We start from the raw sequence: 26212 nt of genomic DNA on the forward strand, positions 1-26212 counted from the left end.
GCAGTTTTATTTCTTCTGGTGAAAGATCTTTCCTAGGTCCCTACCCATGTCTCCATACTTTGCAAGCTCCCACTATATTCCTCCAGCCACCCCACCAGCAGCCACCCTTTATGTACCCCGAGAAACAGGAGGCAACTGACCATCATACACCTCCCATAGGAAGGATAAGAGCTGTGGACTTATCCTGCCATGAATAAGGCAAGAGGAGAAAAAAAGAGGAAGGAAACAGAAGTGATGCTAGGCAGCTGGACTTGCTGCTCCATTTTTCCTGGGGGGTAGTGACTACGGTTGCTGCTAAGAAGTACAATTTTTCTAAGGCTCTCCATCTCACTACAAACAGGCATTTTGCCTTGTACATCCTGACCAGAAAGAAGGAGCAGGGCCTGCCATATCCACAAATACCCTTTCAGTGTGCCACCTCTGTCCAGAGGTGGCCCTGCTATATCCTCTGTCCCAGACAGGAGGCAACTGCAAACTGCACTGCTTGAAGCAGTATCTTTTAGCAGCTCCTAATATATGGATGAGAAACACAAAAAAATTTGGAGGCTCATGAGCTATGCTGACTGGTAAGGGCCTCAACTTCTACCCAGACATGAGGAAGGAGAGGTCCCCAGAGAGACTTTCCAGTTAAATAGCTTTGCTCTCTCAGCCAGGAGAATAGTAGAGAGATAGTCTTGGCCTTATTTATTCACTGTGCCTTTGCATGGCTATCACAAACTGCAGAAAGCTACCAAGTCAGACCTCTCTACTCACATCTGTGATTGTGGTTTGCAAGAGTTAAGTCACTGAACAAGGTGTACAGCAAAGGAAAGCTGTACTTAATTCTTTTGTACGACCCAATTAGTTTCGAAGTGTCCTACTGAAGCAGCATCTTTATTTCCTTACCAAAATTTGTCCAAATACATAGACATTTAAGACTTGAACTAGTGACTTTTCTCACAAGAGGTTTTTCTTTTGGGGGATTAAAAGACATTTTGCAAAAAAAGTCTTTTGCTTTAACAACTGCTGCTTGCAGGAGTTACTTTTGTAATAACAGTGCTTGTTATGTCAAGTTTTTCCATACCTGAAGGACTCTAAATGCAATCCCAAACCCCTCCTCAATGTTTTTGCCTTCCAACATGACCTGAAAAGAGAGGCGTAGACAAGTTTGGGGATGCACATTCATTTTTTCATTACATACAGTTAAATAATAATGCATTTCCAGATTTTGCCCAGAGGCCAAAAGACAGTGCATTACTTTGTCAGAAAACAGCACCACCCCAACAAGTAGAGCAAATATAGGGTCTATGGTCACACACTGATTCCCTGTGGGACATCGGGCAAGTTACATACGGAGCTGAGCTGAAGTGAAGAAGGGTTAGAATAATAGCAGTATTTGCCTTGCTTCAAAACACAATAGGATGTATAGTCAAAAGGCACATTACTATCTGTATTGGGGATCCTCTGCTTCTGAAAGTTTGAACTTTGATGAAAGGAGCTCCAAGTTCTCACATCTTCTCTACTACTTTGAGGAAAACCATGAATTTTTTATAAACATAGGTTGCATAGGTGCACAAGTAACCTGCCCATGAAAAATACAAGAGGCTGCTCCGACCATCAAATGTTTCAACCTGTGTATTAAGTTAGTATTGTTGACGAAAAATAGAGCTGTGTTTGAAATAGAAGTACCTTGCAAGCAACGTCCATTTTCATGTTATTGTTTCCAAAGAGTGTGGGCAAGGAGGAGCCTGTCATTTGAGAGGTTCCTGAGCTCTCACATCGATGCAGGAACTTTGTTACTTCCATCTGTAGATCAACTGTATTGATGTGCCTGGATAGAGGAAAATTCTGACTTTATTTTGAAATAGAGAAACGGTCAATTACTATTTGTGTGAACTTACTAATTTCTTGAACGCATTTCAAAATAAGACATATATCCAAAAAATAATAAGTTACTTTTTGACTTTGTCTTTTGTGTAACCAAGACTGCAGCAATGAGATACTTTTCAGATCAGTGAACTTAACATGCATCACAAGCTGAAGGTGAGCACTTGTTCACATTATTTCAAAGAAATGAGCCAAGAATCTGGATTCCAAATAAGTATCTGCTCCCTCTTTTCTACCTCATCATACACACTCCCCCCCACCTTTAAGTTAGAGTCTAGCCTAACAGAAAGAAAGAAAAAAGCCCCTAAGAAGACCAAGATATAAAAGCCCAAGTACAAGAGCGATCTGGCTAAATTTACACTTCAGCTTTTGAATACCGGGATTCAGTTATGTCTGGCACCTATAACTTGTACATCGTTGAATGGTGTGAGTTAACCCCAGTAGGCAGATAAGCACCACAAAGCTGCTTGCTTTGTAGAGAGGAAGAGTAAAAGCAAGAGAACTTGTGGATTGATATATAGCTGTCTACGCACCGTAGGGTTTTTGTTTGTTTTTTAAATTAAAGGAAGGTAGATGATACTTAGACTGATATTTTTAGTAGAAACAATTGCTTATTTCCTGGGTTGGGTTGTTGGGGGAAAGGTAACGGGAACCCTATACTTGCAACTATGGAAAAGTCAGGTTTGGGTCAGGCATAGTTAGTATGTGTTAGCTAAAGCCAACTTAAACACAACCACAAGAGAAGAAGCCTGAATTTTCCCTTTTCTGTAACTTAGCTTCTTCTTTATAGATACCTTGACACATCTGTAGCAGACATTTTCTTCCGAAAAGCGCATGCCATTTTTTTCCTTCCTGAACTTCTTGAGACCTCCTGCAGATAGACTTTGAGATGGTCCTTGATCTTTAGAAGCCATGTCTGTTTGCCTCCCAGTTCAGTGTAAGACTTTGCTCCATGAGTGAAAAATCTAATACAGGTCATGGCAGCACGAACGTGATCCTAGAAGAAACATACTGAACACTAAGATGGACGAAAGTACACCACCTTCACTAATCGCTGTCTGTACTAAAGGGCTCACACAAAGCAGGCAATGCTCTGTTTTCTTTAAAACAGTAGTTAAACTACTGCAATGCACCAGATCCATGACAAATGCATAGCGAGTCAGATTCAGTCAGGCTCAGGCCTTCCTATCTATTTTTTAGGATTGGAAAGTAGCAAAAATATACTTGTCCATCATGCAGATTTACACCAAAGTAATTAACCAAGAGTCTGACAGTATTCAACATTTCACTGAAAGAGATGTCACTGACCCTCATCTTACCTTCATGAACTGTTGCAGCTCATACAGAATATGGTAGTAGTTCTTTCTCTGCAAGTATTTGCAGGCTGCAATCAAGTAGACTCCCCAGCTCTCCAATCCTGGATCAATGGTTTCCAGCAAGTTCTCTAACATATGCAGCTTTCCACCTTCGTAACTTGGAATGAAGATCCCTTCAATGAATAGTTCTGATGGGGATTCCTACAAAACATCAGAACGGTAGCTTGAAGCAAAGTCACTGTGGCTTGTTCATTCTCCTTATATAACACCGGAGTATTAAGTGACAGAGATCATAAAATTAATAATTTAGGTTGGAAGGGATTTCTGCAAGTCATTTGGTTCAAACCCTCTCTCAAAGAACGGCGTCCATGTTAGGTCATGCTTCTCTGGGCTTGTCCAATCAAGTTTTGAGCATGATGAAGTAGGGCAATTCAACAGCCTCTCTGGGGCCCAGTTCCCATGTCTATATACCCTCACTGCAAAAAAAAAATCCTTTTCCTTATACCCAGTTGGAATTTCCCTTGCTCCAAATTGTCTCTACTGTCTCTTACTCTTTTACACTTGGTAGCTGAAAACAGGACATAGATCTCCTTTTGCCTTCTCTTCAAGCTGGAAAAACCTAGCTCTGCCACTCTTCATACATCATGTGCTTCAGGCCCCTAGCCACTTTGATGGCCTTCCATTAGATTTGCTCCACTTTGACAATGTCTGCTTTGTACTAGGGAACCCAAAACTGGGCACAGTAGTTCAGATGAAACCTCATAAGTAGTGAGCTGAGGGGAATATTTACTTCCCTTGGCCTCCTGACTATGGTCTTGCAAATGCAGCCTCACATATTAATGTTTTTATGGAAAGAAGCATGTGTGACAACACAGCCTGCATAAATGTTTTAAAGACATAATATGAATTTTTTTTTTTTTTTTTAAATCTGAGTAAGATACAAGCTACAAAGCCTGTACACATAAAATGTTTCCAACCAACCGACTGTAAAACGTTTCATCAGAATCTTAGTACCTTATAGCTTTAGGGTAACAAACCTTTCTCTCTGGCTTGCATGATCGCTACCAGTCTCCTTGTCCAAAACTTCCACATCAAATTGTACATCTAGAGTATTTTCAAAGTTTGCTACTTAACTAGTGGAATTATTTCACCAACATTGTAAAAACATGCAACTTTTCTTTAAAGGTAAATTTAAACTGATACAAAGGACACATTTGAAAGGCAAATTTAATGTGCAGGTGAGTATATGAGCTTAGAATGACTGATGATACAATAAGAAAACAGAGCTGATAAGACAACTTAATTTTCTATTAATAAAGCTCATAAGCAGACTGAAGATAATGGAATTTGGTGCTTCAAGTTGTACATTCTCAATAAGAATTATTTAAAATAATTTCTTAAAAGAAATCAGTAAATCAAACACAAGCACAGAAACTTAAAAAAGAAAACAGAAAACCCCACGCACTTATCAGCCCTCAAGCTGGTGAGATGTAATGGATTCACAACTCCACATCTCCCAAGAAGCACCTTTAATAAATTAGTGAGCACCTTGCTGGAATAATTTCTAGGTTTAATTGTAATTTAGCACCAACAGAACTTATTTCTCCAGACATTAAGTCCTCCTATATTATGCAGTTTTCTTAAGGGAGACCTGGAAACCACTTTTTGGCTTCCCTGGGACATGAACCTGTATTCCCCCTCTGGGACATGAACCTGTATTCCCCCTCTGGGACATGAACCTGTATTCCCCCTCTGGGACATGAACCTGTATTCCCCCTCTGGGACATGAACCTGTATTCCCCCTCTGGGACATGAACCTGTATTCCCTTATATTCCTAATGGTTACAGAAGTGCAAACATGGGTGTCTGGTTCAACAAACAATACCAAGAGAGAGCGCCACTGTGATAGAGAGTGAAGTGTCTAGTGTTATCGGCATGTTGGAATTGAAAATTTTCCTTCTCTCTTCTGAACTGTATGACAATACTCCCAGGTTTTCAGCTTCGCAGAAAAAAGACAAAGTGCTGCTGATGCAGAACCTCTATCAAAAAAATAAACCACTTTCTCCTCTCTAGAAGCCACTGTTTTCAACACAATGGGGAAGAGAGATTAAACACAAGATGTAAAGATCAAAGTTACTTTTTCATGTCACTGAGTTGTTGTCAGTCACTGGATAGTTTGTATAGCAACATTTAGAACCTCAGAAAACTCCTGTGCAGAAAAACACCCAGAATGCTGCATCACGCTCATTACCATCTTAGACCGGCCTTGAAGTCCTCTTAGCTACTTTTCAAATTTCAATTTAGGTGATGGCAAATTTGATTACTCACCTTATTTAACAAGTGAAGCAGTGCTTCTCTCATACAGTCATGCCTCATGTAAAAGCTTATTATTGCCAGATTAGTGCCATAACTATGTAAATAGAACAAGCACTCCTGATAATAGCTGTTGTGTTGAATCTTCCCCTCACACATCATCTCCAGAGACAGACTTCTTGTCCTCAGTGTTGCCTCAAGTTCCCTCAATGTGGCAAAGTAATCATCATCCTGCCATTAAAACAGAATCAGCGATAGGTGATGAATAAGAGGAAAACTTTATTTTCAGTTAGATCTTGTAATTCAGCCCTGAAGCACTTCTACTGTTGTTTTTAAATTAGGTATCACTTCAGAGGAGTGAGAATCCAGTAATGCTTTTTATAAACACTAGATTGTAACTCTGTTATCAACAGAGGTGCTGAATGTTCCTGTAGCTAGTGTGGCTGTTTCCAGGGTCAGACAGGAGGCTTATGTAAACACAATTCCACTACTAACATCTGCTTCAACAACTTAGTTCAAACTGGGCTTTTTATTCTCCTAAAATATGTACTGCTAAGAGGTCCTTCATCATTACGATTCTGCAGTTACTCAGTACTAAAAGTCATTTTTTGGTACCTAATCAGAACCTCCAGAGCTAATCCCAAACCATGTAATAGTGCTTTTTTACAAGTAAAGAAGAGGGGGACAACATTTGTAAATTCTCTTTTAAATTCCTTCAAAGTTATCAGAGTTTCAGTAGAAAAATGGCATCACTGCAGCATCACAACATACTGTTGGAATTGAGTTTAATTTCCTCAGAGTGTAGTAATAATATGTTAACCAGTACAGCTTCTTTCCCCTCCACTAAGTACGCTCCAGATTAGTATAAAATCCCATGATCTAGTTCTCAGCCACCAATTCACTGCGATGAAACACCTAACAAATCTCTCAAACATATTCAGTTTACAATATGCAGTCATGACAAAAGAAGGAAAAAATCCCTAACACCTGATATTGTAACATGCATTGCTATAAGATGTGTATTAAAACATCACTACTTGGCTTTGCTATAGCCTTTCAGAGTAGACTGAATAGAAGACTTACCGCAATGAGTATGGGCTTCACTGTGGACTCCAGGTACTGTATCACATCCTGGACCAGCCTTGAACCATGGTTCAGCTGGTTTAGATCCATAGGTGGCTTTAAACATCGGTTAAACTTCTCTCTTGCTGAATTTAAATTTCCAGCTTTAAGGCAAGCCATGCCCCAGGCATGCCATGCTCCACCCGGATCCAACCCAGATTTTGTAGAAACCTAAATTCAAAATAATTTGTTAATATTGCAACACAGTTCCAATACAGAAAGCAGGAGAACTGGCTTATCACACAGTCTGTAATTGTGACCTTTCACTTCCTAGAGTACATTTCCCATTAAAAACGAAACATGAAAAAACTCATACTGATTATTTTTGTATTATTGGCACAAAACGCCAACTACCAAAACACCCACGATCTCCATATGTGGAAGTATTTTTTATTGTACAAATTTAAACAACTATTCATCTGGGAAATTTCAGTTCAGCAGTTTTAAAACTCAGGATATTTTCACATCCACTTTTCTAAAGCAGATGATCTTTACAGAGCAGAATTCATCAGGTATGTGCTTTCAAAAAAGCAACAGAAGATGCTTCACAAACCACCAGCAATTTTTTTTATTTCACATAACATTGCTGATCAAATGTATTCCTGATTTTCTTTAGTAGACCAGCTGCCTTTAAACATGAACCGTTTTATTCAAATAGGTCATCTATTCCTGCAGTTTACTACCCTTTAAAAATCCTAATCCTGTTTGTAGTATCATAATCCCGTTCTTAAACTGCAATGCCATAAACCAGGAGCTTACAAAATCCTGGGAGCAGGAGAAAGACAAAAGATGATAAACCACACCAGATGAGGTCTGATAGACAGATTTGCCACCACTGCTGATTTCCACTGCTGATTTGCCTTACTAATGTCTGCTGTGGGATTACAGACAAATGAAATCAAACACACAAACTTCAGATAAAGTCCTGCCACTAAGCACATCTCAGCCCTTCTACTGGATGCAAGATTCCTCCATTTAATTACTTTCTTGCCATTAGTCCATTCCAATTTCAATTGTACCAGCAGACAGGGCCCCTACCCTTCCCTTCAGTATGCTCCACAACAAGAGGACTTTTCCATCTCGGAATTTTTTTTTCCAGTCTTCAGAAAATGATTTCTTCTTTGTTTAAAAACTTAATCTCAGTTTGTAACTGTTCAAATATTGTCTATTTCACACATCACATCCATCTAAACTCAGGAGGGAGAAAAACAAAAGCCACTAAAGAAGTGTTATTAACACTGACATCCCTCCATTGTCATTACCTCTATAGCTAGTTGATAGTACTCTGCTTCCAGAAGCTGATTTCTTAATCTTGTAACTGCTGCAGGGAGAAGAATCTGATCCAAAGATGGTATTGGACGGTAGGCAGCAGCAACCAAAATATTCAACACATCCACTTTGCTGATGTAGCTAGGAGAAAACAAAGAAGTTAAACAAATACATACACTTTCACCATTATCATACACTTAAAGAACTTTATGTCAAAGACAACTCTTAGAACAGTGGTTCCTAATCACCAGTACCCCAGGTTTTTCTAGTCATCATACTATCCTATTCAGATTGTATTTTATTTGGTTTTTTGCTACGTTCAGTGGAACACTGGCAGATGCTGATTGCAGACAGCAGCTATATGTTACCAAATCAAAATAGTACATGTGACATGTATATTACACCTGCCACCTCAAACTCTGTAGGACAAAATTCGAGGAAAGTGCAAAATGCTCATTCTCAGGAAGTGCAGGTTTAAAATCCTATATTGAAATATAGATTGAAAGCAGATACACAATATCAGAAGCAAAATATTTACCCCAGTCTTTGTGAATTATTTCTCCCTGCTCTGAGAATTTTCTCAGTAATTATTATGTAGTCATATTACTTGAATTTCTACTATTTGAATTCTTACATTATGAACTTCTCTTCTTGTTTAAAATGTCCACAGTACAATCACAAAAACCCTCCCACCCTCCACTCCCCAGTAAAAAAGGATAATGGTCTTGACAATACCTCAATACACCCTAGTGAACATCTGATAAATCACCTGTCACAGAGAGCTAGATCCTGGCTCCTTCCAGCTTTTACAAACATCATTTTGGCACTGAAGAGCAATTGTTTCATGATGTCCATAAGGAGACCGGCATCCACCTCAGGATTAGTGAGCCCTTGGGACAACTTGCAGCAGTGCTCTATCAGTTGGTGGCCACAGACTATGCTGTCACTGTGCAGGCTAAGGATGGCAATACACAAGGAAGAACTGGGAGCCTGACAATTTGAGGAAAGACAGACAGACATGGGTATTGAGGTAGTTCTCCAGGGAACGTCTTATACTGGACTCTCTTTCTCCAGATCTCACCTGTTCATAATAAAATTTACTGCGTACAATTTCATTCTCCTCTTCATTCAGGGAAAAAATCCATTCAAGCTCAGTTGCCTTGGGTATTCGCACCACTGTGGAATATTCATTATTAGAAGTTTCTGCAGCCAAAACCAAAACACCAGATAGAATCATTGTACAAGAAGCGACAAACCTGGCTAAGGACACATATTGCAGACACATAATACATTCCTATACTCTTGCAAAACAGTCATCTGTAATCTTCTCCTTGTGCCACTTTCTGTCAGTATCACACGTCCAGCACTCAGATTATGGAAACGCTTCCATTCCTCACCAGGCTGCCAAATTGCACCTAAACTTACTCTCAGTGTTACCAACACCCTGTCACCAAAAACTGGCTCCAGTAACATGTCTTCAAATGACAATCCAACTCTCACCCTACTGGACATCAAGCAGAGCAACCTCCTCTCTTTAGTCTTCCCTCAGGCAAGTTATTAAATATTCCTGAGTAGGAGGAAAGTGGAAATATGAGAGCTGTGGGTTACAGCTAAAAAGGGAAACTAAAGAACCAGTTGTAAAAGAAAGGGTAAATTGACTGAACTGTCTGCATCTTCTTTTTAGAATTCAGGTTTTTTGAACATATAGTCCAGCGGCTTTAAGACAAAAGGTTGTGAGAAGATGAGCTAACGTTAAGTTTTCATATAAAACAGTACTGCAGGAAATTGGAGGTTTGATCAAATGACTCAAGAAATTTCTTTTCTGTAAAGTGTCTTTTTCTTTCCTCCAGATTAAGGAAATTTCTGTTTTGAAATTAGTAACCCAGAATAGATACAAATCAAATCTTGTCCGTCATCTGAGTGCAGCTGAGAATGCACAAGCCCTCTGATGCTCGTTTGTGATTGTGGTTCCTGGCAGAAAAACAGTAGCCAATCTTACAATGCTAAGAAATGGAGAATAATGCTAATTTGCTACTCTTTCCCCTAATCAACTTCCCAACTTCCTCTCCTCCCTGGAAAAAACTTAAAATTGAAAAAAAAAAAAGTCTCAAAATTCACTGTTCTAGATTTCATAGAAGGACTGTTAGTGTTGAGTAAATCTAAAACTGTAGGATGAATTAAAAAACCCCCTAAAACCGCTATTTCTAAGTTGAACTGGAAACTGGTATAATTATAATAAACCAGGCCTGAAAATATTTGATAAGCCTTCTTCACTGTCTCAGACAAATTAGAAAAGCAGAATAAAGCACTTCCCCTCTTAAATCTGAGGATTTCCATACTCTTCTGTTCACTACTACTGAATGAATCATATCGGCCCAGTGATGTGTAGCAACGCTGCAGGCAAAGAGAAAGATCTAACCAGAAGCAGCAGCTCAGAAACTGCATTTCAGCTGTTTCAGTCCTGTAACAAAGGTAGCAGTAAAATAAACTTCTGTGAACAACAAAAAAAAAAGCTCATATAGCCCATTATACTTAAAAAGGGACAAGTAAGGAAAAATATTGTATTTGTTTTGTAGCACAAATGCAAATTTTGCATCATATTTCATATTACTGCTATAAGCACTTGAAATAACTAAATTTTGGTCCGCCAGAGTTTCACATCAGTGTAGGAAAATTTTGCAGAATCACCTTAAATGCCAGACTAAGCAACAAATAGTAAACACCTTCTGAGGAAAATGGCAGAGAAAAAAGTCAACTAAATTTTGTTATTATTCCCTAAGTGTTATGATACTAGATGTGGAAACTGAGGCACTGAAATTATGACTGTATTCACAAAACCAACAAAGGAGATGGAACTCAGGACACAACCAGACCCACGAGAGGGGCCTCATCCTGTGCTACCCCCAGCCAGCACGGGGTATCAAACATCACAGCACATTGCAGCAGTATTCAGAGTTGTACTAATATGGTTTGTAAAAAGAGGATCACTCCACACAGCTCTGTAGTGGGCTAATTAACTCCTACTCAGACCACAGCCTCTCACTGACTGTTTCCAGTTTGCAAAGTGCATCTCCAACTGTTGTTTTTCAGTTCCTTCCTTTAATCCCCATCCAGCACATTCAGTATTGGCTCAGAAATCTCTCCTAAATCTCAATTTCCACTCACAGAAGTTTGGAATGCTCAGTTTCAGCCTGCACACGCAAAAAACATCAGTGATATTTTGTAACTGAAGTTTTGATCACCCTTCAGCTGCAATGAGATATATCAGCTTCCTATCTCTAACTCTGCTGCTAATCAGGCACTTTAAAAAAAAAAAAAAATTTAAGTTTAACATTACTCCATTCCTTACCTTCCACTTGGTCCTGATCTTCTTTTTTGCTGTAATAAAATGACAGAAAGAAACATCATGTCTACTCCAGCACACAGGGGAAAATATAGTTTTAAAAGAGAGATCGATATGGCTAGCCTTTTCAGAACACTGTCTTGTAAAAATCTAACATCTCTCCCTCTCTGACCTCTCCAATTTATTGCCCTGCCCCAACCCCCTGCTGCCTGGAAATCTAAGATCCTGCTTCTGCACTGTTGTATTTCAACTACCTTAAGTGATTAGTTCTTATAACCTTCTGTAGGAATAGTACTGTTGCATACTTCATAAGCCAGCAGATGCTGAGAACGAGAAGAACTGCCCAGTATCAGAATATATCAGAGCTAAAACGAAGTTTTTGGCATCCAGGTCTCTGTCCTTAAGACTTAGTTGGTTTTGATATACAAATAGGACAAGTATAAAAAACCCCAGACACTTAAGCAATTAAAACATGACAGGTGGTATTCAAGCTCACTGCTAGGCTCTGCTGACCTAATCTGGTAGTGTAAGCAACCATTCCAATGCAAACTGGTTTAGCTAGTTAGAGGTGACTGCTTGCTAGGAAAAGAGGAAATGCAGCTGAAAGTGCAGCTGAAAAGAGTACGTCTTACTCTCTGTGATCCTGACAGGCCTGCTGATACCAGTATCAGCAGGCCTGACAGGGTCACAGAAAATAAAACTCACTCTTTTGAGCTGCACTTTTCACCAGCTGGCCTAACATACACAAAACGAGTTTTGGTCCAATTCTCAGCTTAAAGCAACAACATCACAAAAATTTGTTTCACAGCTGTCCCTTTTAACAAGGGCAGTTTCAAAGCCTATCTAATCATGAACTTGCTTTTGAATCCCCAAGGGTTCAAGGAGTCATAATCAAGGGACTGTGAAATAACATTAAAACACTGATATGTTCAGCAGAGCTGATCAACATGTGATATTAACCTAGAAGCCACGTAAACTGCATAAAACTTTGTCACACTGTAGAAGTTTGTGCTGAATATGTTTTGCATCACAGCATTCAATTCTTAGGTTTAACGGTCAATCGGTGCTTAAAGAATTAAATACTTTGTTGCCTGGCTCGCCGGTGTTCTTTCTAATACAAAAAGTAAACTGAGGCATACAGAACATCCCCACAGCTATCAAACCTGAAAATCCCAACAGCTGGAGGCCAAAAAGCTGATGTTATTATATTATCGAGATAAATCCAAATGCTTATTTCTCTCTCATTCCATTCATGTATTCTGCCATGTACATGAAACTGAGGTGAACTAGATAGAATGGAAGGACTTACACACTTGTGTCTTGTACCAAGCCAGGCAGATGTTCTCTGTTGTAGTAGCTATAGCATTGATCGCATACACGAGACAGATTTTCTCTGCAAGCTTCTACTGCCATTTTCTTGGTGGAGCAAGAGCTGCACACCAGCCTGCCACAGCGTCTGCAGTGATGGCGCCTGTTAAACTAAGCAAAAAAGGTCATGAATGAGCAACAGTAAGAATTTATCGAAGTCCCCTCCTATATCTGCCTCCACTTATGAGTAAACTTACTCCATTTGAAGAGAGGAAACACCATGCATGATAAGGCTTTTCAGAACTACACAGTAATTCATTCTCACTGTTACAATTCCTTTACAGAGAGGGCATGGCAAAGAAAAAAAAAAACCAAACTCAGAGGCAGGCATTTAAAACAAGTTTGCTGCAGTCTTGAGCTTTCCACTATGTAAACTGTCCCAGTTTTAATCACAGTGCTAACAGATCATCTCTTGGAAAAGTCAGAAGCCGTAGACTGTGTTTCTGACACCATCTTAGTAATTTCCAAATTCAGAAGCAACAGATACTTTGAGAAAACAGTACAGTTTCTAAGCAATAGCAGATAACAGACTGCCAGCACACCTGCAAAACTCAAAATTAATCTTCTCCCTTAGACCAGCAATGCAGTTGCTCAAGTACTCTGTGAAACAACAGGTTTTAGAAAAGTGTAACATCAACAAAAATTACATTTTCTATATTTGTAATCTGATTTATATGATACTCATGTTAGTTCTTGCCAGCCCAGTCAACTAGACAGCCTTTTGGAATATTAATACTGCTATTATTAAATATTTTTGAGATCTCGTAGTTGTCTCCTCTCTGATAACCAGATTTCCTCTTTAGGCTCTACCAGCTCGCAGGACTCTGCAAGGAGATAACTGTTGCCAGTCTCCTCAACTACACTAAATAGAAACTAATGGTTAAATATCAAAGGACTGGCAATGTTGTCAGGCCTACACTGATGCAGACAAACCTGCTGAAGTAGCTAGTGATTCTTAGGAAACAGACTATGAGCAAGTATTCATATTAAGGTCACAGTCTAGGAATGTCTGTACTTTGATTCTGCTCCTTACCATAGTAAAGCGTTCAGTTTTGCAAACCATACATATCATTTCAGTGTCATCAGGTATCCATTGCTGCTTTGGTGGTGGCTTCTCAGGAGGCACAAATTCTTGAGGAAACAAGTTCTGCTGCAGACTTCTATCTCTGGGACTTGCAGATATGGTGACACCTTAAAAAGAGCCCAGCCAAGAAGAACATGGAATGGGATGTGAGCTGTTTAATGGAGTCTTGAACACCAGAAAACACTACAGACTTACAGAGGCTGTAAGACCTTTCTGGCTCACAAGACGACTACCATTATTTTTCAGCCAGGTATGGCAGAACAACATTGTGTAAGGAGTATGTATGCTTTAAGCTAAAATTGTAAGATTGTAAACTTACAGCAAGAGTACAGAGTTATTAATAGACCTTTACCATAACAATTAGAGAAGTATAAGACAACTTGTCAACATCTGTTCTTGTATCATAAGCAGTGACTTATAGCAGGAAGAAAAAAAAAAAACCAACATACCCTGGTATATGGATACCAAAAAGCAATATAGCATAAAATATAATCTTAAGAATACCCAGTGTTGATATTCCTGAAGACTGAGATTTCTTTGTCATCTCAGGAGAGGTGTGGTATGGTTAGCAACAGCATATCCCTCCCTGTTCTGCTCCCCTTTACAACCTACCGTGGGGAAATCAGTTCAAAGAGGCAGGAGTTTAAGTCTTTGGCCTTCAGGATCTTTGACCTTGCCAATGAAACACTCATTGAAACAAGTTTACAGTATTAGACAAGCTTTTAGTCTATATCATGTGAGCCAGTTACACAACAGGCTAATTAAAAAGTTCAACATGTCATTGCAGCCCTACAAGCCCTTTTCTGTGTACATGAATACTAAACCAAAAAAGGAAAAAAAATTCCACTCCTAACTCATGCTCATCTAAGTAGATACTGGATTGCAAAGGAATATTAGAGGACAATGTATTCAAATTTTGTAACAGCATATAGATATTAAGCTGACCATTATGAGAAAAACTGAAGACCTACACAGCCCAATCCAAGACACTGCTGTCACTTCATGTAGGCAGAGCAAGAAGAGTCTTCAGTTCAGGATGGAGAACCAGAGAACAGTTCAGATTCCCTAAACTGTAGATCAGGATATCACTGTGCAGCCCTAGTTCAGGCCCATCACTTGCTGAGAATCCCCAGCCTTGGAGGTCTGAGGCTATCCTTTGATAGTCATTTCCTGAGAGCACAGGTTGTGTATCACTCAATATACATCCTCCAAAAAGTGTGTCTCTTGCATTAGATGCTGAATGGAACCTATAGAAAGATTTGCCATTGTTTTTAAGCCACAAATACTCTTCAGTTGTTTTGGCTTAAGTTTTGTTTCTATTTATTTGTGTTTGAGGACTGTGAGTGGAGCCTTTCAGACAATAAAAGGTGTGCTATTTCCCTTAAGTCACAAGAGGGATCCTAGAAAAAAAGTAAATTCAAGGACCAAAAGAATGACAAAAAAAAATACAAAATGAATGAGATGTCTACTGTAAAACCAAAGTTAAGATCTAGAAGAAAAAAAGTGACTGAGAATAGAACAGGAAGACAGGGAGAAGTACCACAGTGATGGGCTTCCAATTTTTCACGCATTTTGTAGATACCTACCAAAAATCAAAACAAAGCCATACACTTCTTGTTCCCCTTTAAGTTTTCTTTTAATTGGGCCCAAAGCACACAACTGTAGAGACCTACTAACCCGCATTAAATGTGACCCAAGTTAGTATTAAGCAATGGGACATACACAGCCGATAAAACAAACAAGAACAGATTGAAAGAAAATGCCACCAAAGTCTTAATCTTACCAGTAAAGCTGACAGGAGATAGTTCCGATGATCCCGATTTAGACAGTGCTTCACACTCCAATACCTGGTTGAGACTTTCCTGGATATGTATCAGAGAATCTAGGACAAAGAGAAGAAAAAAAATAAAAATCAGAGAACAATACTGGTCATATATCTACCTGTTTTTACAAAGATTAGAGGAATCCATTCACAGCAGCAAGTAAGAATGTCAGCACAAAATGGGAGTAGCTACTAATTACAAATTGCTATGTTTTCATGAAAATTAGCCCACAATTCATGCAAAACTATAGAAAATTCAATGATCTAAAATACAGAGAAAGGGATCCTTATCAAAGCAGGATTAATACAGCAGAGAATAAGTATCAGATGTGAAAACAATTAGTTGACACCAGATGCTCATGGCAAATATTAAATGCTTCACATCACAGTGGAAGGCACATACTTGCAAAGTTATAGGTCATTTGGCAATAAAAGGTAGATAGTTCTGATGCTTTTGTTAGCAAGACCTGCATCTTCAAATCATGAAATAAAGTCAACATTTGAAAACAGGCATAAAGCAAGTTGGTACCATAGATGGAGGTATAAATAGACACAGATAGGTACACACACCATGAGCTTTTAGTACAGTGGAAAAAAAAAAAAAGCACTGGACTTGATCTGCAGCACCCTCTGCTGTTCCAGTTCTAAAACCCCAAAAGGAGAGAACCAAATGCAGGAGAATCAAACACAACATGGATGAGAAGGGATTTGCAAACCAGGAGAACCATCCTGAGAATGTTACATAGAACTCCAAGTTTAAAAGTCTTTTATATGAAAAAAGGAACAGGACGCTGGTAGGAGGAAAAGACTATGGAAGATTAAATCCCCATTCTACTTGGGGGAAGATGCGGTTGGCGGCAGGTTTTAGAGCTGCTTAAGTTGACAGTGACTTTGTGTTAAACAGGAATGAAATAAAATTGAACTATATCATGTAAGAAAAGAGACCCCAAAAAGGAGCAACAGAGGAAAGCCCAAGAAACTTCTGAAGCTACTGGTCCTTGAGAACATCTATTTACAAGACAGGCAAAGACTTTAAGAACAAATTCCGGGCTAGAGGGAGACTGGAGGCACACATCTAAAAATGTTGTGACAATTGGCAAAACAATGCTGGGGGGAAATTGGCCCTTCTTTCCCAAGTGAAAAACAGCATTCTCATGGAAAGTCACCTGATCTCTTTTCTTTTAATGCAAAAGGGAAGTTGAGAGCTTTTTCTGCATACTTTGAGAGCAAATTGTCAATGTCTTCTACGGTAAAACCAATTTCCTGTCCAGATAAGAGCTGGTGCAGTGTCTGCACAGCAACAGCTACCCAGTCCACCTTCATATTCATGAGGAGCTGTTCCAGCATGAGCAGTGGCCTGGAGGAGAGGTGGAAGTAGTTAACACGGGAAAGCTCAGGCAGAGTCAGCAGCACCTGAGACACAAGGAAAAAAGCGTATGTTAAAATTATACACCTTCAAATCTGTGTTTCGGTGAGATTAAAGACAAGAAACTAGCACAGTAGCTTATGCAGAGAATGTAATAACAGAGGCCAAAAAATGGAGGTGGGACTTCTCAGACCTATTCCTACTTCTATTATAGAATTTCTGAGGGGATTTACAGAAATTGCTTAGTTTCCACTTTCCCATTCTATAAAACACTGCCTCATGTCAGAGGCAGTTGAAGAGTGGAAAGCATTTTGTGACCCTATGACAAATATGTTGTAGCAGGGTAGAGAATATTCTCTTATTAAAATAAGCTTATAAAAAGAATATTAGCCCAATCATTATCCTTCCATCATCTGAGGAAACATCAAGAAAAGAGCAATTCTCCTAAATATGGACACTTTTCAAATTAAATCATGTCTTCAAAAGGGACAATTAAGGAAAGAGGAAGTCCAGCAAAATACTGTTGTGGCACACACTGGAGCAAGCTGCTATTTGTAGTCCTATAACAAAACAGACATTACCAAAAGCACTGCATTTTGTTTACATATAATGCATTCGACTAAGATAATCTACTGGTTAATGCATCTATTCCGAGGCTGAGCACAGAATCTGTATGACTTCTGTAAAGGCAACGGACATCCAAAAAGAGGAGTGATACTGTCTGCCTTCGGAAGGCACCTGGGAGAAACATGCCATGTAAGTGTCAAAGTCCTCCATACAGGTGGGCATATGTAGGACACCTGGTGTTACTGACATAGAGAGCAAGTTGAGGATGCCTGCTTTTTCACTTGGGACAAAGATAGCAACTGTCCTGATAAACACCACAATTTTATTTTATTCCACCACCTCCCTCTTTTAGCCTGTGTGTTCCTCTACTCCCTACAGCTCAAACACAAGACTGCTCTGCTCGTATTAGTAGCTACAACCACATCAGAATATAGCAACTGCAGAGATGGAGAAGGGGAAGAAAAGTTTTTAGTCTTCTCTAACTTTCCTTTGGATCCTGAGACTCAGGATCTTAGACCTGATATGGTGAGAATGCTCTGGTAAAATCTACAGACTTTATATATTATGTATATATTATGTATTATAAAATTACTTATATAATTATATATTGCCATTAATCCCACAGTGGAAGAGTTTAACTCACCTTTGATCCCATATAGAGTGCCTGAATTTCATTACGGCGTGCTGTTGTCAGATTAGCATAGAAGTGAGCTGTGAGGTAATCAGCCAAGAAGTGAGAGGCTGCCAAGTTCGGATGCTGGTCAAGGGACTGCTCACTGATGGCAAGGCAAATACCAGGTTCTTCAATTCTTTGTAAAAGCTACAAAACCAAACAAAATACAGTGAATCCCTACTACATTCCTGGCAAGTGGCCTTTATAACGGGCAGTCTGTGAGTCTGTCCAGCAAGCAAATTAACTTGCACAAGTGTCTTACATACACAAGGGTGACTTAGATAATGTATTTATCGACTACTCATTGCCTATTGCTCCATTTATTAATCAAAATATTTTTAAAATTAAAGTAAGCAAAAAATTAAGCAAGGAATGGGACAGAAGGTATAGTGATCAGAAGTCTCCACTTTGTTTCCAGAATACTTTCAACACTACATAGTCTGAAAGAGCCTGCACTTTACACTCTCTGTTATTAGCAACAGCTCCATAATTACTAAAACCAGAAGAATTCACACTTCACTAATTTGGGCACTGAAGCCCAACTGACCAATTTCTGTTATAGTTTCACTTCTGGTTCTTCTGCTTAAGCAGCACAAAAGTGCTTCATTATGATTTTTCAAATAAAAGGGGCCTTTCATTTCCATGTGCATGACACTGTGCTATTAGGTCCAAGACTAAGCACGATTTTCACTTAAGCAGAACAGGGCAGAGCCAGGATCCTGAAAGCATATCTAAGCAAATGGCATCTCTTAAGGGAGGAACCAAACAAGCCCATGAGAACACACACAAAGGATGCAAGGAAAATGTTCTCAATGTATTTGACCTATGGATGTAAGGTTGAAAGAGTCTTGCTATTACCTGCAATGCTTTTTCCATGTCTCCCACCTCCAGTAAGTGGAGAAGGTGCTCACGGTGAAGGTTGATCAAGTCTTCTCTTGGGACAGGATACAAGTGCCCCCATTCCTCACACAACTCATAATCCTAAAAAATTAAAAAAATGAAAAAAAGTGAAAATAAAAGAAGGATAAACTCTACCCTCACTGATACAGCTGTTTCTCCCAAAGTTCTGATCAACTTCTCAAGAAATTCTGTAGCTTAGACTCCTCTCCCACATGCAAAAAGTAAATAATTACATTGACAAGGGGAAGATGATGATAGTCATTTTTGTCAGTCACAGCCTGCATTAAGAATACCTTCTGATCTCACATTAAGCAAGCTGGCTTTTTAGAGAGACACTTTTAAAGCCAGTCAGATCTACAGTATTAATACTTAGATAATAATCAAGCCTGTATTATGGCAAAACCCATGCTACTAAATTCTTCCAAATTCCAAGAGAAAAGAACAGGTTGTATCTCAGAGTAAGGGTTATAACTTAAACTTAAGGATTATCAGAGTAAGAGTTATAACTTAATTTTAAGGATTATTAACTACATGTATATCTTGACGTTAAACACAGATCTGTATTTGTTTCTGTAGCACAGAACTGAGTAAAGGAATCCTTCCTCCCAAGGTAATCTCCATTGATCGCTGTTTTAAGATGCTACTTCAACAAATCTATCTATTCAAAGTTTAACACATTCTACTTCAACAAAATTCACATGATGCCTCACCTTTGCTTTCAGAATGATACTCATGACAGCCTGGGGGTCATCAGTGCAGGCTTTTTTCAGATCCTGCCAGTCATTCCACAATTGTTCATTCTGCACATTCAGAATCTGAAAAAGTTAGTAAGGGTAGCACAAATTTTAAAAGCTTTATCTACAGCAATCACTAAGTCTAATACAGCTGAGCTGATCACATTAAGAGCTGGTTCATACAAAGAAAAAAGTCAAAAAGGAGACCCATATTTATCTCTAGCCCCTTCTGGGATGATGTAATGCATTAGCACTCCAAAAAAGACTACACAATTTTCTCAGAGGTATGAATCTACAAAGCATGTTTATAAGGGAAAGTTTTTAAAAGACTAGATGGCAATAATTATGGATGAAAAAGTACATGCATACTGCAGTTATTGCTGGTACTAACAGAGAGACAACTGAGCTAACTGTCAGTTAGCAAAACCACCGCCAGACAGAGCTCAGCACGGATTTATGACTCCTTTTGCTCTGTGGTGGCTTTTCAGTCTGTGCTGAACTCCAGGCCAGCTAGTTTGACTTACCTTGGGTATCTGCACTACCCTGGAGTTACAAGAACTGACGGCAGTACAAACACGCTTATTGGACCACTAGTCTCATACACCATGCCTGGATACATCTGCACCTCTCAAGCTTATAAAATGAATTGCCACATAAAGCTTCCAGTGGCTCTAGAATTTGTATAGAATGGAAAAACAAACACTTTGCCAGAAAGCAGCCTCACACAAATGTTTATGTCTAATCATGTTTGCAGACTTGAATTACTAATAGGAGAGTAGGAAAGTTATGAAGGACAGAAGCAGAGTGTTAATTGGATACTACAGCACTGAAGATACATGAACTGTTTTGGATGAGAGTTGAAAAGCTATTATGATCAAAAAAGAACCAAGGGTTAAACTTTTTCAAAGGTCAAGCATATTTGCTCCCTGCTGCCTATTTCATCTCACTGGTTACTTGAAGAATGACTTTGTACCTTTTGATAAACATGAAGTTCTTTCTTCCTGCTCTGCAGACTGGCTTTTAGTTCATCAGTTATGCCCAAATCAGAAATGCAATAAGCTAGGATTTCCAAACAGGCATCAAGGGGCCATTTGTCCAGACAGCGCAAGGCCAGCCTACTTCTCAATGCTGCATTTTTTACTGCGAACAAGTATTGCCAACCATCCTTATCTGTAGAGGAAACAAACCACTAGTTTGAAACTGATTTGCTATAATTTGGAAAATAAAAAAAATCCTCACCCTCACTGGATCATGTCACCAAAAGAAACAGTACAATGCTGAAAAAAAATCTATGCGAGACTCATCCCAAACATCAGATTCTCGGGAAGTAACCAAAGTTAGCATAGGATACTTACTATCTTCAGACACCAAAAGGCACCTCCTTCCACAGGATACATCATCCATGTATGACAATGACACTGCTGTAAGAGATGTTCCATTAACGGTACTATGACTAATGACCTGATGTATTCAGCTCTTCACATAAAAATAACACCACAGATGCATTCCAGTTCTCTTGTACTAAATTGGTCAGGATTTGCACATTTGCAAAACAAACTACACCATTGGAGACAGCAAACTTAGGATGAAGGAAGGGAAGGGATCTGGGTCTTTGGATTTGCCCAAGGACCACTACCTTAGTTTCCACCTCCTGATCCATGTAATCTTCATTAAAAAAAAAAGATGAAGGGAAAAAAGCCTGACTTAATCCTTCTTACCTTCAGCAGTTGCACAGCTCAGCACAGCGTCCTTCACACTGACCAGCTCCTCCACATCCTGACTGTACAGATCCAAGACCTTCAGAGCTCTGTCCCAATCCTTTGCAGCAAGAGCTTGTTCAAAGACTCCCATTAATACCTTAACAGCTGTGGTGGAATGCAGTCCCAGGAGAACCAGAGGTATGTATGCCTTGCCAGAGAAGACAGTAGCCAAACTGCTACCTTCTTCTTGCTGATTCTGAAGTGGCTCAAACATAGCAAGAAGAAATCGTTCCAATATTGGGAACTCCTTCAACAATGCCTCACACTCCCTGGAAATCTGTTCCAAACCTAAGGGCACCTCCCGTTTGCCTCGAAATTCCATCCAAGATAAACTCGATTTGGGAATTTTCTGAATATTAGATGCAGTTAGACATGCCACTGTGGCCATTAGCTTTGACTGAGACTTTAGGAAGTCCAGGGAGGAGGCAGTGAGTGTGTGCTGGCTCAAGTCATTCACAGAGGGTGGGGCCTGAGTGGAAATACCCACAGAGGTCACTGCAGAATTGTGAGTAGGTATTTCAACATCTGGCAGGCAGTGGTAGGCACACTGGTGTGCTAAGTTGCTGATGTTTGTCAAAAGAGACTTTGCCTGGCTGTTTTGCCTTGCACTGCACAAGGACAGTGGTTCACAGCAACAGTTAACAATAACTTGCTGTACATTCAAGTTCAACTCTTCTTTAGCCAAAAGAGAAGAAAGCCTGCAGGATTGAAAACAGAACCAGCTTACCCAGCAGATATAAAAGGTACTTTACAACTACACATTTTCATAAATCTTCCAAATTTTTTGTGAACACAAGCCCCCTAGTATTCTTCATAGGTACATACAGCAGAAGAGTACATATCCTGTTTACCCAGTAAGAAAAAAACATATACAGCACAACATCAATAACTCAGAGCTTATCTGCCATTCCTTTAAAGAAAACTAACTTACTTCTCAAACATTGACTTTTACCTAAATGCAACATACTAGAACAGTTCACCATTAGTGCTCATCTTTTTAAGGGCTACTTCGTCAAGTCAGACACTTTCCATGCCAGCCTAAATTATTAATTTGTGATGGAAGGACCTTAGATTATCCAGTTTGCCTACTGACCAGGGCAAGAGCCATGCCCAGCTGTATTCTTAAAGAAGCCCTACTGGTCTATTTTATTTTATTACACTGCTAAACAGTAAGTTCATTGCTCTGAACTGTCATACATTCAGTTAAAAAAATCCACGTAAGTGCACTCTCTCTTCACAACACACAGTAATTGTTTAAAACTATGGAGCCAGTTTTCCCTATCAAAAATCTTCAGGTTGGTAGAAAAGCCACTGACTAAGGTCCTCCCTGCACACCAATCCTTGCAGCATTAAGCGATCGGCTGGTGGGACACAAAAGGCTGTACTACCTGTGCTAAGTAGCCAGATAATTTAATCCTGGCTGAGGTCCAAAGTCACCAACACCAAAATAACCTAGAGAAGTATATAAGCTGAAAAGCACCAACCTGTCAGGATGAACCTGTCTCTCAAATACAAGGTGGGAGAGCAGCTGAGATGGATTCTGCTGTAACAGGATGAAAGGGTTCCCCACTTTCACTTCTGCAGATGTATCTTTAAAAAAAAAAAAATCAGAACATTTATTATAATACAAACACATTAGCTGAATACACCAACCAAGTCTTACGTTAGGAACACAAATTTTAAGAGCCCGGGTCTGAAACTTCTTTGACTAAATTCACAGAGGTCCACATTCTCACTAGTGTGGTAAAATCCAGAGTAAATTGCAAGGCATTTGTGATTATGATATGCCTCTCAAACTTGGCACCACTGGCTCATAGTTTACTGGACCTAATACCAAAACTGGTAGAGTGGAGAGTCTTTGGCCTTTAAAGCGAGATCTAGGTTCAAACAGCTTAGCAACTGTACTTCAAACTTTCACCAAAACACGTATTTGTGGTAAGAGACAGAAAATGTGCAGGTTTGGTTTGTGAGGAGTCTCTGGAATGTAGATTAGGGAGTCCATGCTCTGAATAGTCAGAGTGAGCAAAGGCAGAGGGAACTCGCAGACAGACCGCTACTTTTACAAAAGGAGTAAAACCTTGGCCAATATTGCTGAAAAGCCTTTGTATCCACTACTGAGTTATGTCAAGTAACTCTGTTCAGATTCTCTGAAGTTTACCTTTTCCTTTTATCTTCCAGCACAATAAAACTTCCCCAAAACTCACTCAGCCCTTAAATACTGTGCATTTTTTTGCGTGTGGCAGTTAGTCAATGAGGATTGAACCATGTCCATACAGAAGCTATGGTTCGCATGGTAGTGACCTGAGCTGAACCAGCATGTATGAAAAGAGATCTCTGCCCTTTTTTCTTATCCTCTTGGGAAGGTACTCTCCAAAATCAGTATTATGGTATTTTACATTAGTGCAGCTCAATCAGCATCAACTTTAAAACACAGACAAGTGTTTTTTCTCCTAGCACAGTGAATTGTTCTGTTCTTCTGACAGCTTAACATGCTGATGGTGCACTTCTTTTTATGGACCATCATCATCTGCTGATTCTATGAAAAAATTCTGCCTAGCTACCTCTGCATAGCTTTCTACACATTCTCTTCTTATCCCTGTGGAGCAGCAGGGCACTGGTTGCCTTTAAGGGAGCTGAACAGTGCACAGCATGCTGATCCACTGGATGCAAAAATCAATCTCACCTAGTGATCAGACAGTGATCAGAATTTTTGGAGGTCAGGGGTTGTTTGTTTTGTCTAAACAAAGTGCAGAATCTGGGTCAGTAGTTAACATTTCTGTTTTTGTTTTCCTACTGGCATAAGTTATTTTTATCTTAGCTGTGGGTGGCCTAGGTGTTAAGAAATAAAATTTAAAAAGCAGTGCAATAATCAGTTAAATTCAAAAGATCTGACTATGCACAGGTAGTAGGCATATTTGGCAAGGAACCATTTTTGCACAATTGCCTTCCAGAATCAGGCCAGACTACGCAGTCCGGTATATTCACCTAGGCTCAGACTTTCCAGCAGAAACCCCTTACCTAGCTCTGCATTCAGGCTTCGTAAGACAACAGCAGCCAGTGTAGTGATGTAGTCAAAGAAGGCCTTCACAAAGTTTGTCTGCGTGTTGCTCTCTGGCATGGTTTGGACATGTTGGTCAAGAGTTCTCAGCAGGAGCTGTGTTTGATTCCAAACCAGGTGCTTCTCCAGCTCCATAGGTTTGAGAGAGGCCTGCTCCACCAAGGTGCCAAGCAGGCTCCCTTTAGAGTCTGGTTTAAGAGAACAGACATACATTCAGGATTCAAGTCAGTATTAAATGTCAAAAAGGAAGAGGGTGAGGGGTAGGTAAAAAGGAAAAAAAAAAAAAGATAACAAGAAAAAAAAAAAAAAGAGAGAAAAATGCTTTAGCCTAACTTCCTCTCTGCAATTACAGATCTCAGTCTGGGCATTTTAATTTTACTGAAAGCAAGAGAAATTTTCACAGCAGAATAAATCAATGGTTCATCTAAATTGGTAATCATGCCTCTGAAAAGTTAGAAATATATTAAGGCAGGTCTAAAATATATCTAGTTGTGTGTCATTAACACATAAGCTTATTCTAAAACACAGCTGCTGACCAGTCCCTGTGCTCAATAACATTTAACCCTTAGAGCTCTCCTAAACTTTTGGAGACACTTATTAAACATAACCTAATAATAAACTAAATTTAGTTTAATAAACTAAACTTATTAAGCATACAAATACATTTAAATGTTTTACCAACACCTACATACTGTTTAGAAATTTGGTGAATGGAGGGGGAAAAAAAAGCCCATATGAAAACACGCCAGTGCTATATAATGAAAAGAGCTCTGAGAAAAGGCAATTGTGGAAGACTTCTTCAGAAAAGGATGAGACATTTTATGATAGCCCCATGAAAACTGGAATGTTATTATGCTATAATAGTTTTATAAGTTTATCTCCTTTTCATTAAAAAAAAGCAACAGTAAGGATACACCTAATTATCTGTAAGTTGTCAGGTTAAAATACACTTAAAGAATTCCTTGTTATGACTGAAGAAAAATAGGACCAATAACAACCTCAACTGTATTCATCAATATTTTCCTTTCTCCTCTGGCAAGTTCACAATTTTAGCTCTGAAAACAAATATTCTGAATATAAGAATTAGATAAATTTTACATTCTGCATTTATGATTTTAAAATTCATATTTATGCATATGACAAAGAGTATTACTACTAGATTTATAGTTGTCTAGACAGGCCAAAACAAAAATTTAGATCCATTTGTCAGTCTTCACAATCACAAAAATAACTCACCCACAGAACGTTCAACATGTGTCAGTGCTTTTAGGATTTGATCCAGATTTTGTGATAAAACAATTTCTTTAGTAATACTTTCTTCAGTCAAGGCAGGGTAGCAAGCTTGCAGAAGATCTACAATACTGCACCGAAAATGACTCCCTATTTTCTCATCTGAGACCTCTAGAAAGAGGGAGAAAGAAAGAGGAACTATAACAAAGACAGAAATATTTTTGCACAGGATAAGGCCCATAGAACCAAAATTATATTATAATACAACTAGTTTGCCAAATTCAAAGCATTTCAGTTTATTCAAAATTGAGCTTGGGTCGTGTGTCCCCTCCCCCACGCTTTCTTTGTTTTAAATACTAAGCTAAAAAAATGGAAAGTTCAAATTTCTATTGCAACAGAAGGCAAGAATTTGATTTAAGCA

The 26212-nt window shown here is 39.1% G+C and overlaps 1 protein-coding gene across 7 annotated transcripts in view; it reads right to left on the reverse strand.

Moving 5' to 3' along the window:
- The window catches only part of ZFYVE26 (zinc finger FYVE-type containing 26), a 51756-nt gene that overhangs the window by 4862 nt on the left and 20682 nt on the right, over positions 1-26212 (reverse strand). For 5 of the 7 annotated variants that reach the window (XR_012623275.1, XM_074824422.1, XM_074824425.1 and 2 more), the window contains 23 exons: positions 25798-25962; positions 24522-24749; positions 22988-23093; positions 21462-22201; positions 21099-21164; positions 20717-20913; positions 19720-19824; positions 18968-19090; positions 18080-18256; positions 16670-16916; positions 15465-15563; positions 13631-13788; positions 12539-12708; positions 11236-11264; positions 8968-9089; positions 8656-8876; positions 7880-8027; positions 6579-6788; positions 5511-5726; positions 3186-3383; positions 2661-2863; positions 1669-1810; positions 1064-1123 (listed from right to left, as the gene is read on the reverse strand). Coding sequence is in view for 6 of the 7 variants with exons in the window: in XM_074824422.1 (XP_074680523.1) it covers positions 1064-1123; positions 1669-1810; positions 2661-2863; positions 3186-3383; positions 5511-5726; positions 6579-6788; positions 7880-8027; positions 8656-8876; positions 8968-9089; positions 11236-11264; positions 12539-12708; positions 13631-13788; positions 15465-15563; positions 16670-16916; positions 18080-18256; positions 18968-19090; positions 19720-19824; positions 20717-20913; positions 21099-21164; positions 21462-22201; positions 22988-23093; positions 24522-24749; positions 25798-25962 (4130 nt within the window). In the remaining variant the exon portion in view is untranslated. The remainder of the gene's footprint in view (positions 1-1063; positions 1124-1668; positions 1811-2660; positions 2864-3185; positions 3384-5510; positions 5727-6578; positions 6789-7879; positions 8028-8655; positions 8877-8967; positions 9090-11235; positions 11265-12538; positions 12709-13630; positions 13789-15464; positions 15564-16669; positions 16917-18079; positions 18257-18967; positions 19091-19719; positions 19825-20716; positions 20914-21098; positions 21165-21461; positions 22202-22987; positions 23094-24521; positions 24750-25797; positions 25963-26212) is intronic. The other 2 variants (XM_074824423.1, XM_074824424.1) reach the window with 2 other exon arrangements.

The sequence above is a fragment of the Strix aluco genome, chromosome 4 (genome assembly GCF_031877795.1).
Source record: "Strix aluco isolate bStrAlu1 chromosome 4, bStrAlu1.hap1, whole genome shotgun sequence".
Classification (NCBI taxonomy): Eukaryota; Metazoa; Chordata; class Aves; order Strigiformes; family Strigidae; genus Strix; species Strix aluco.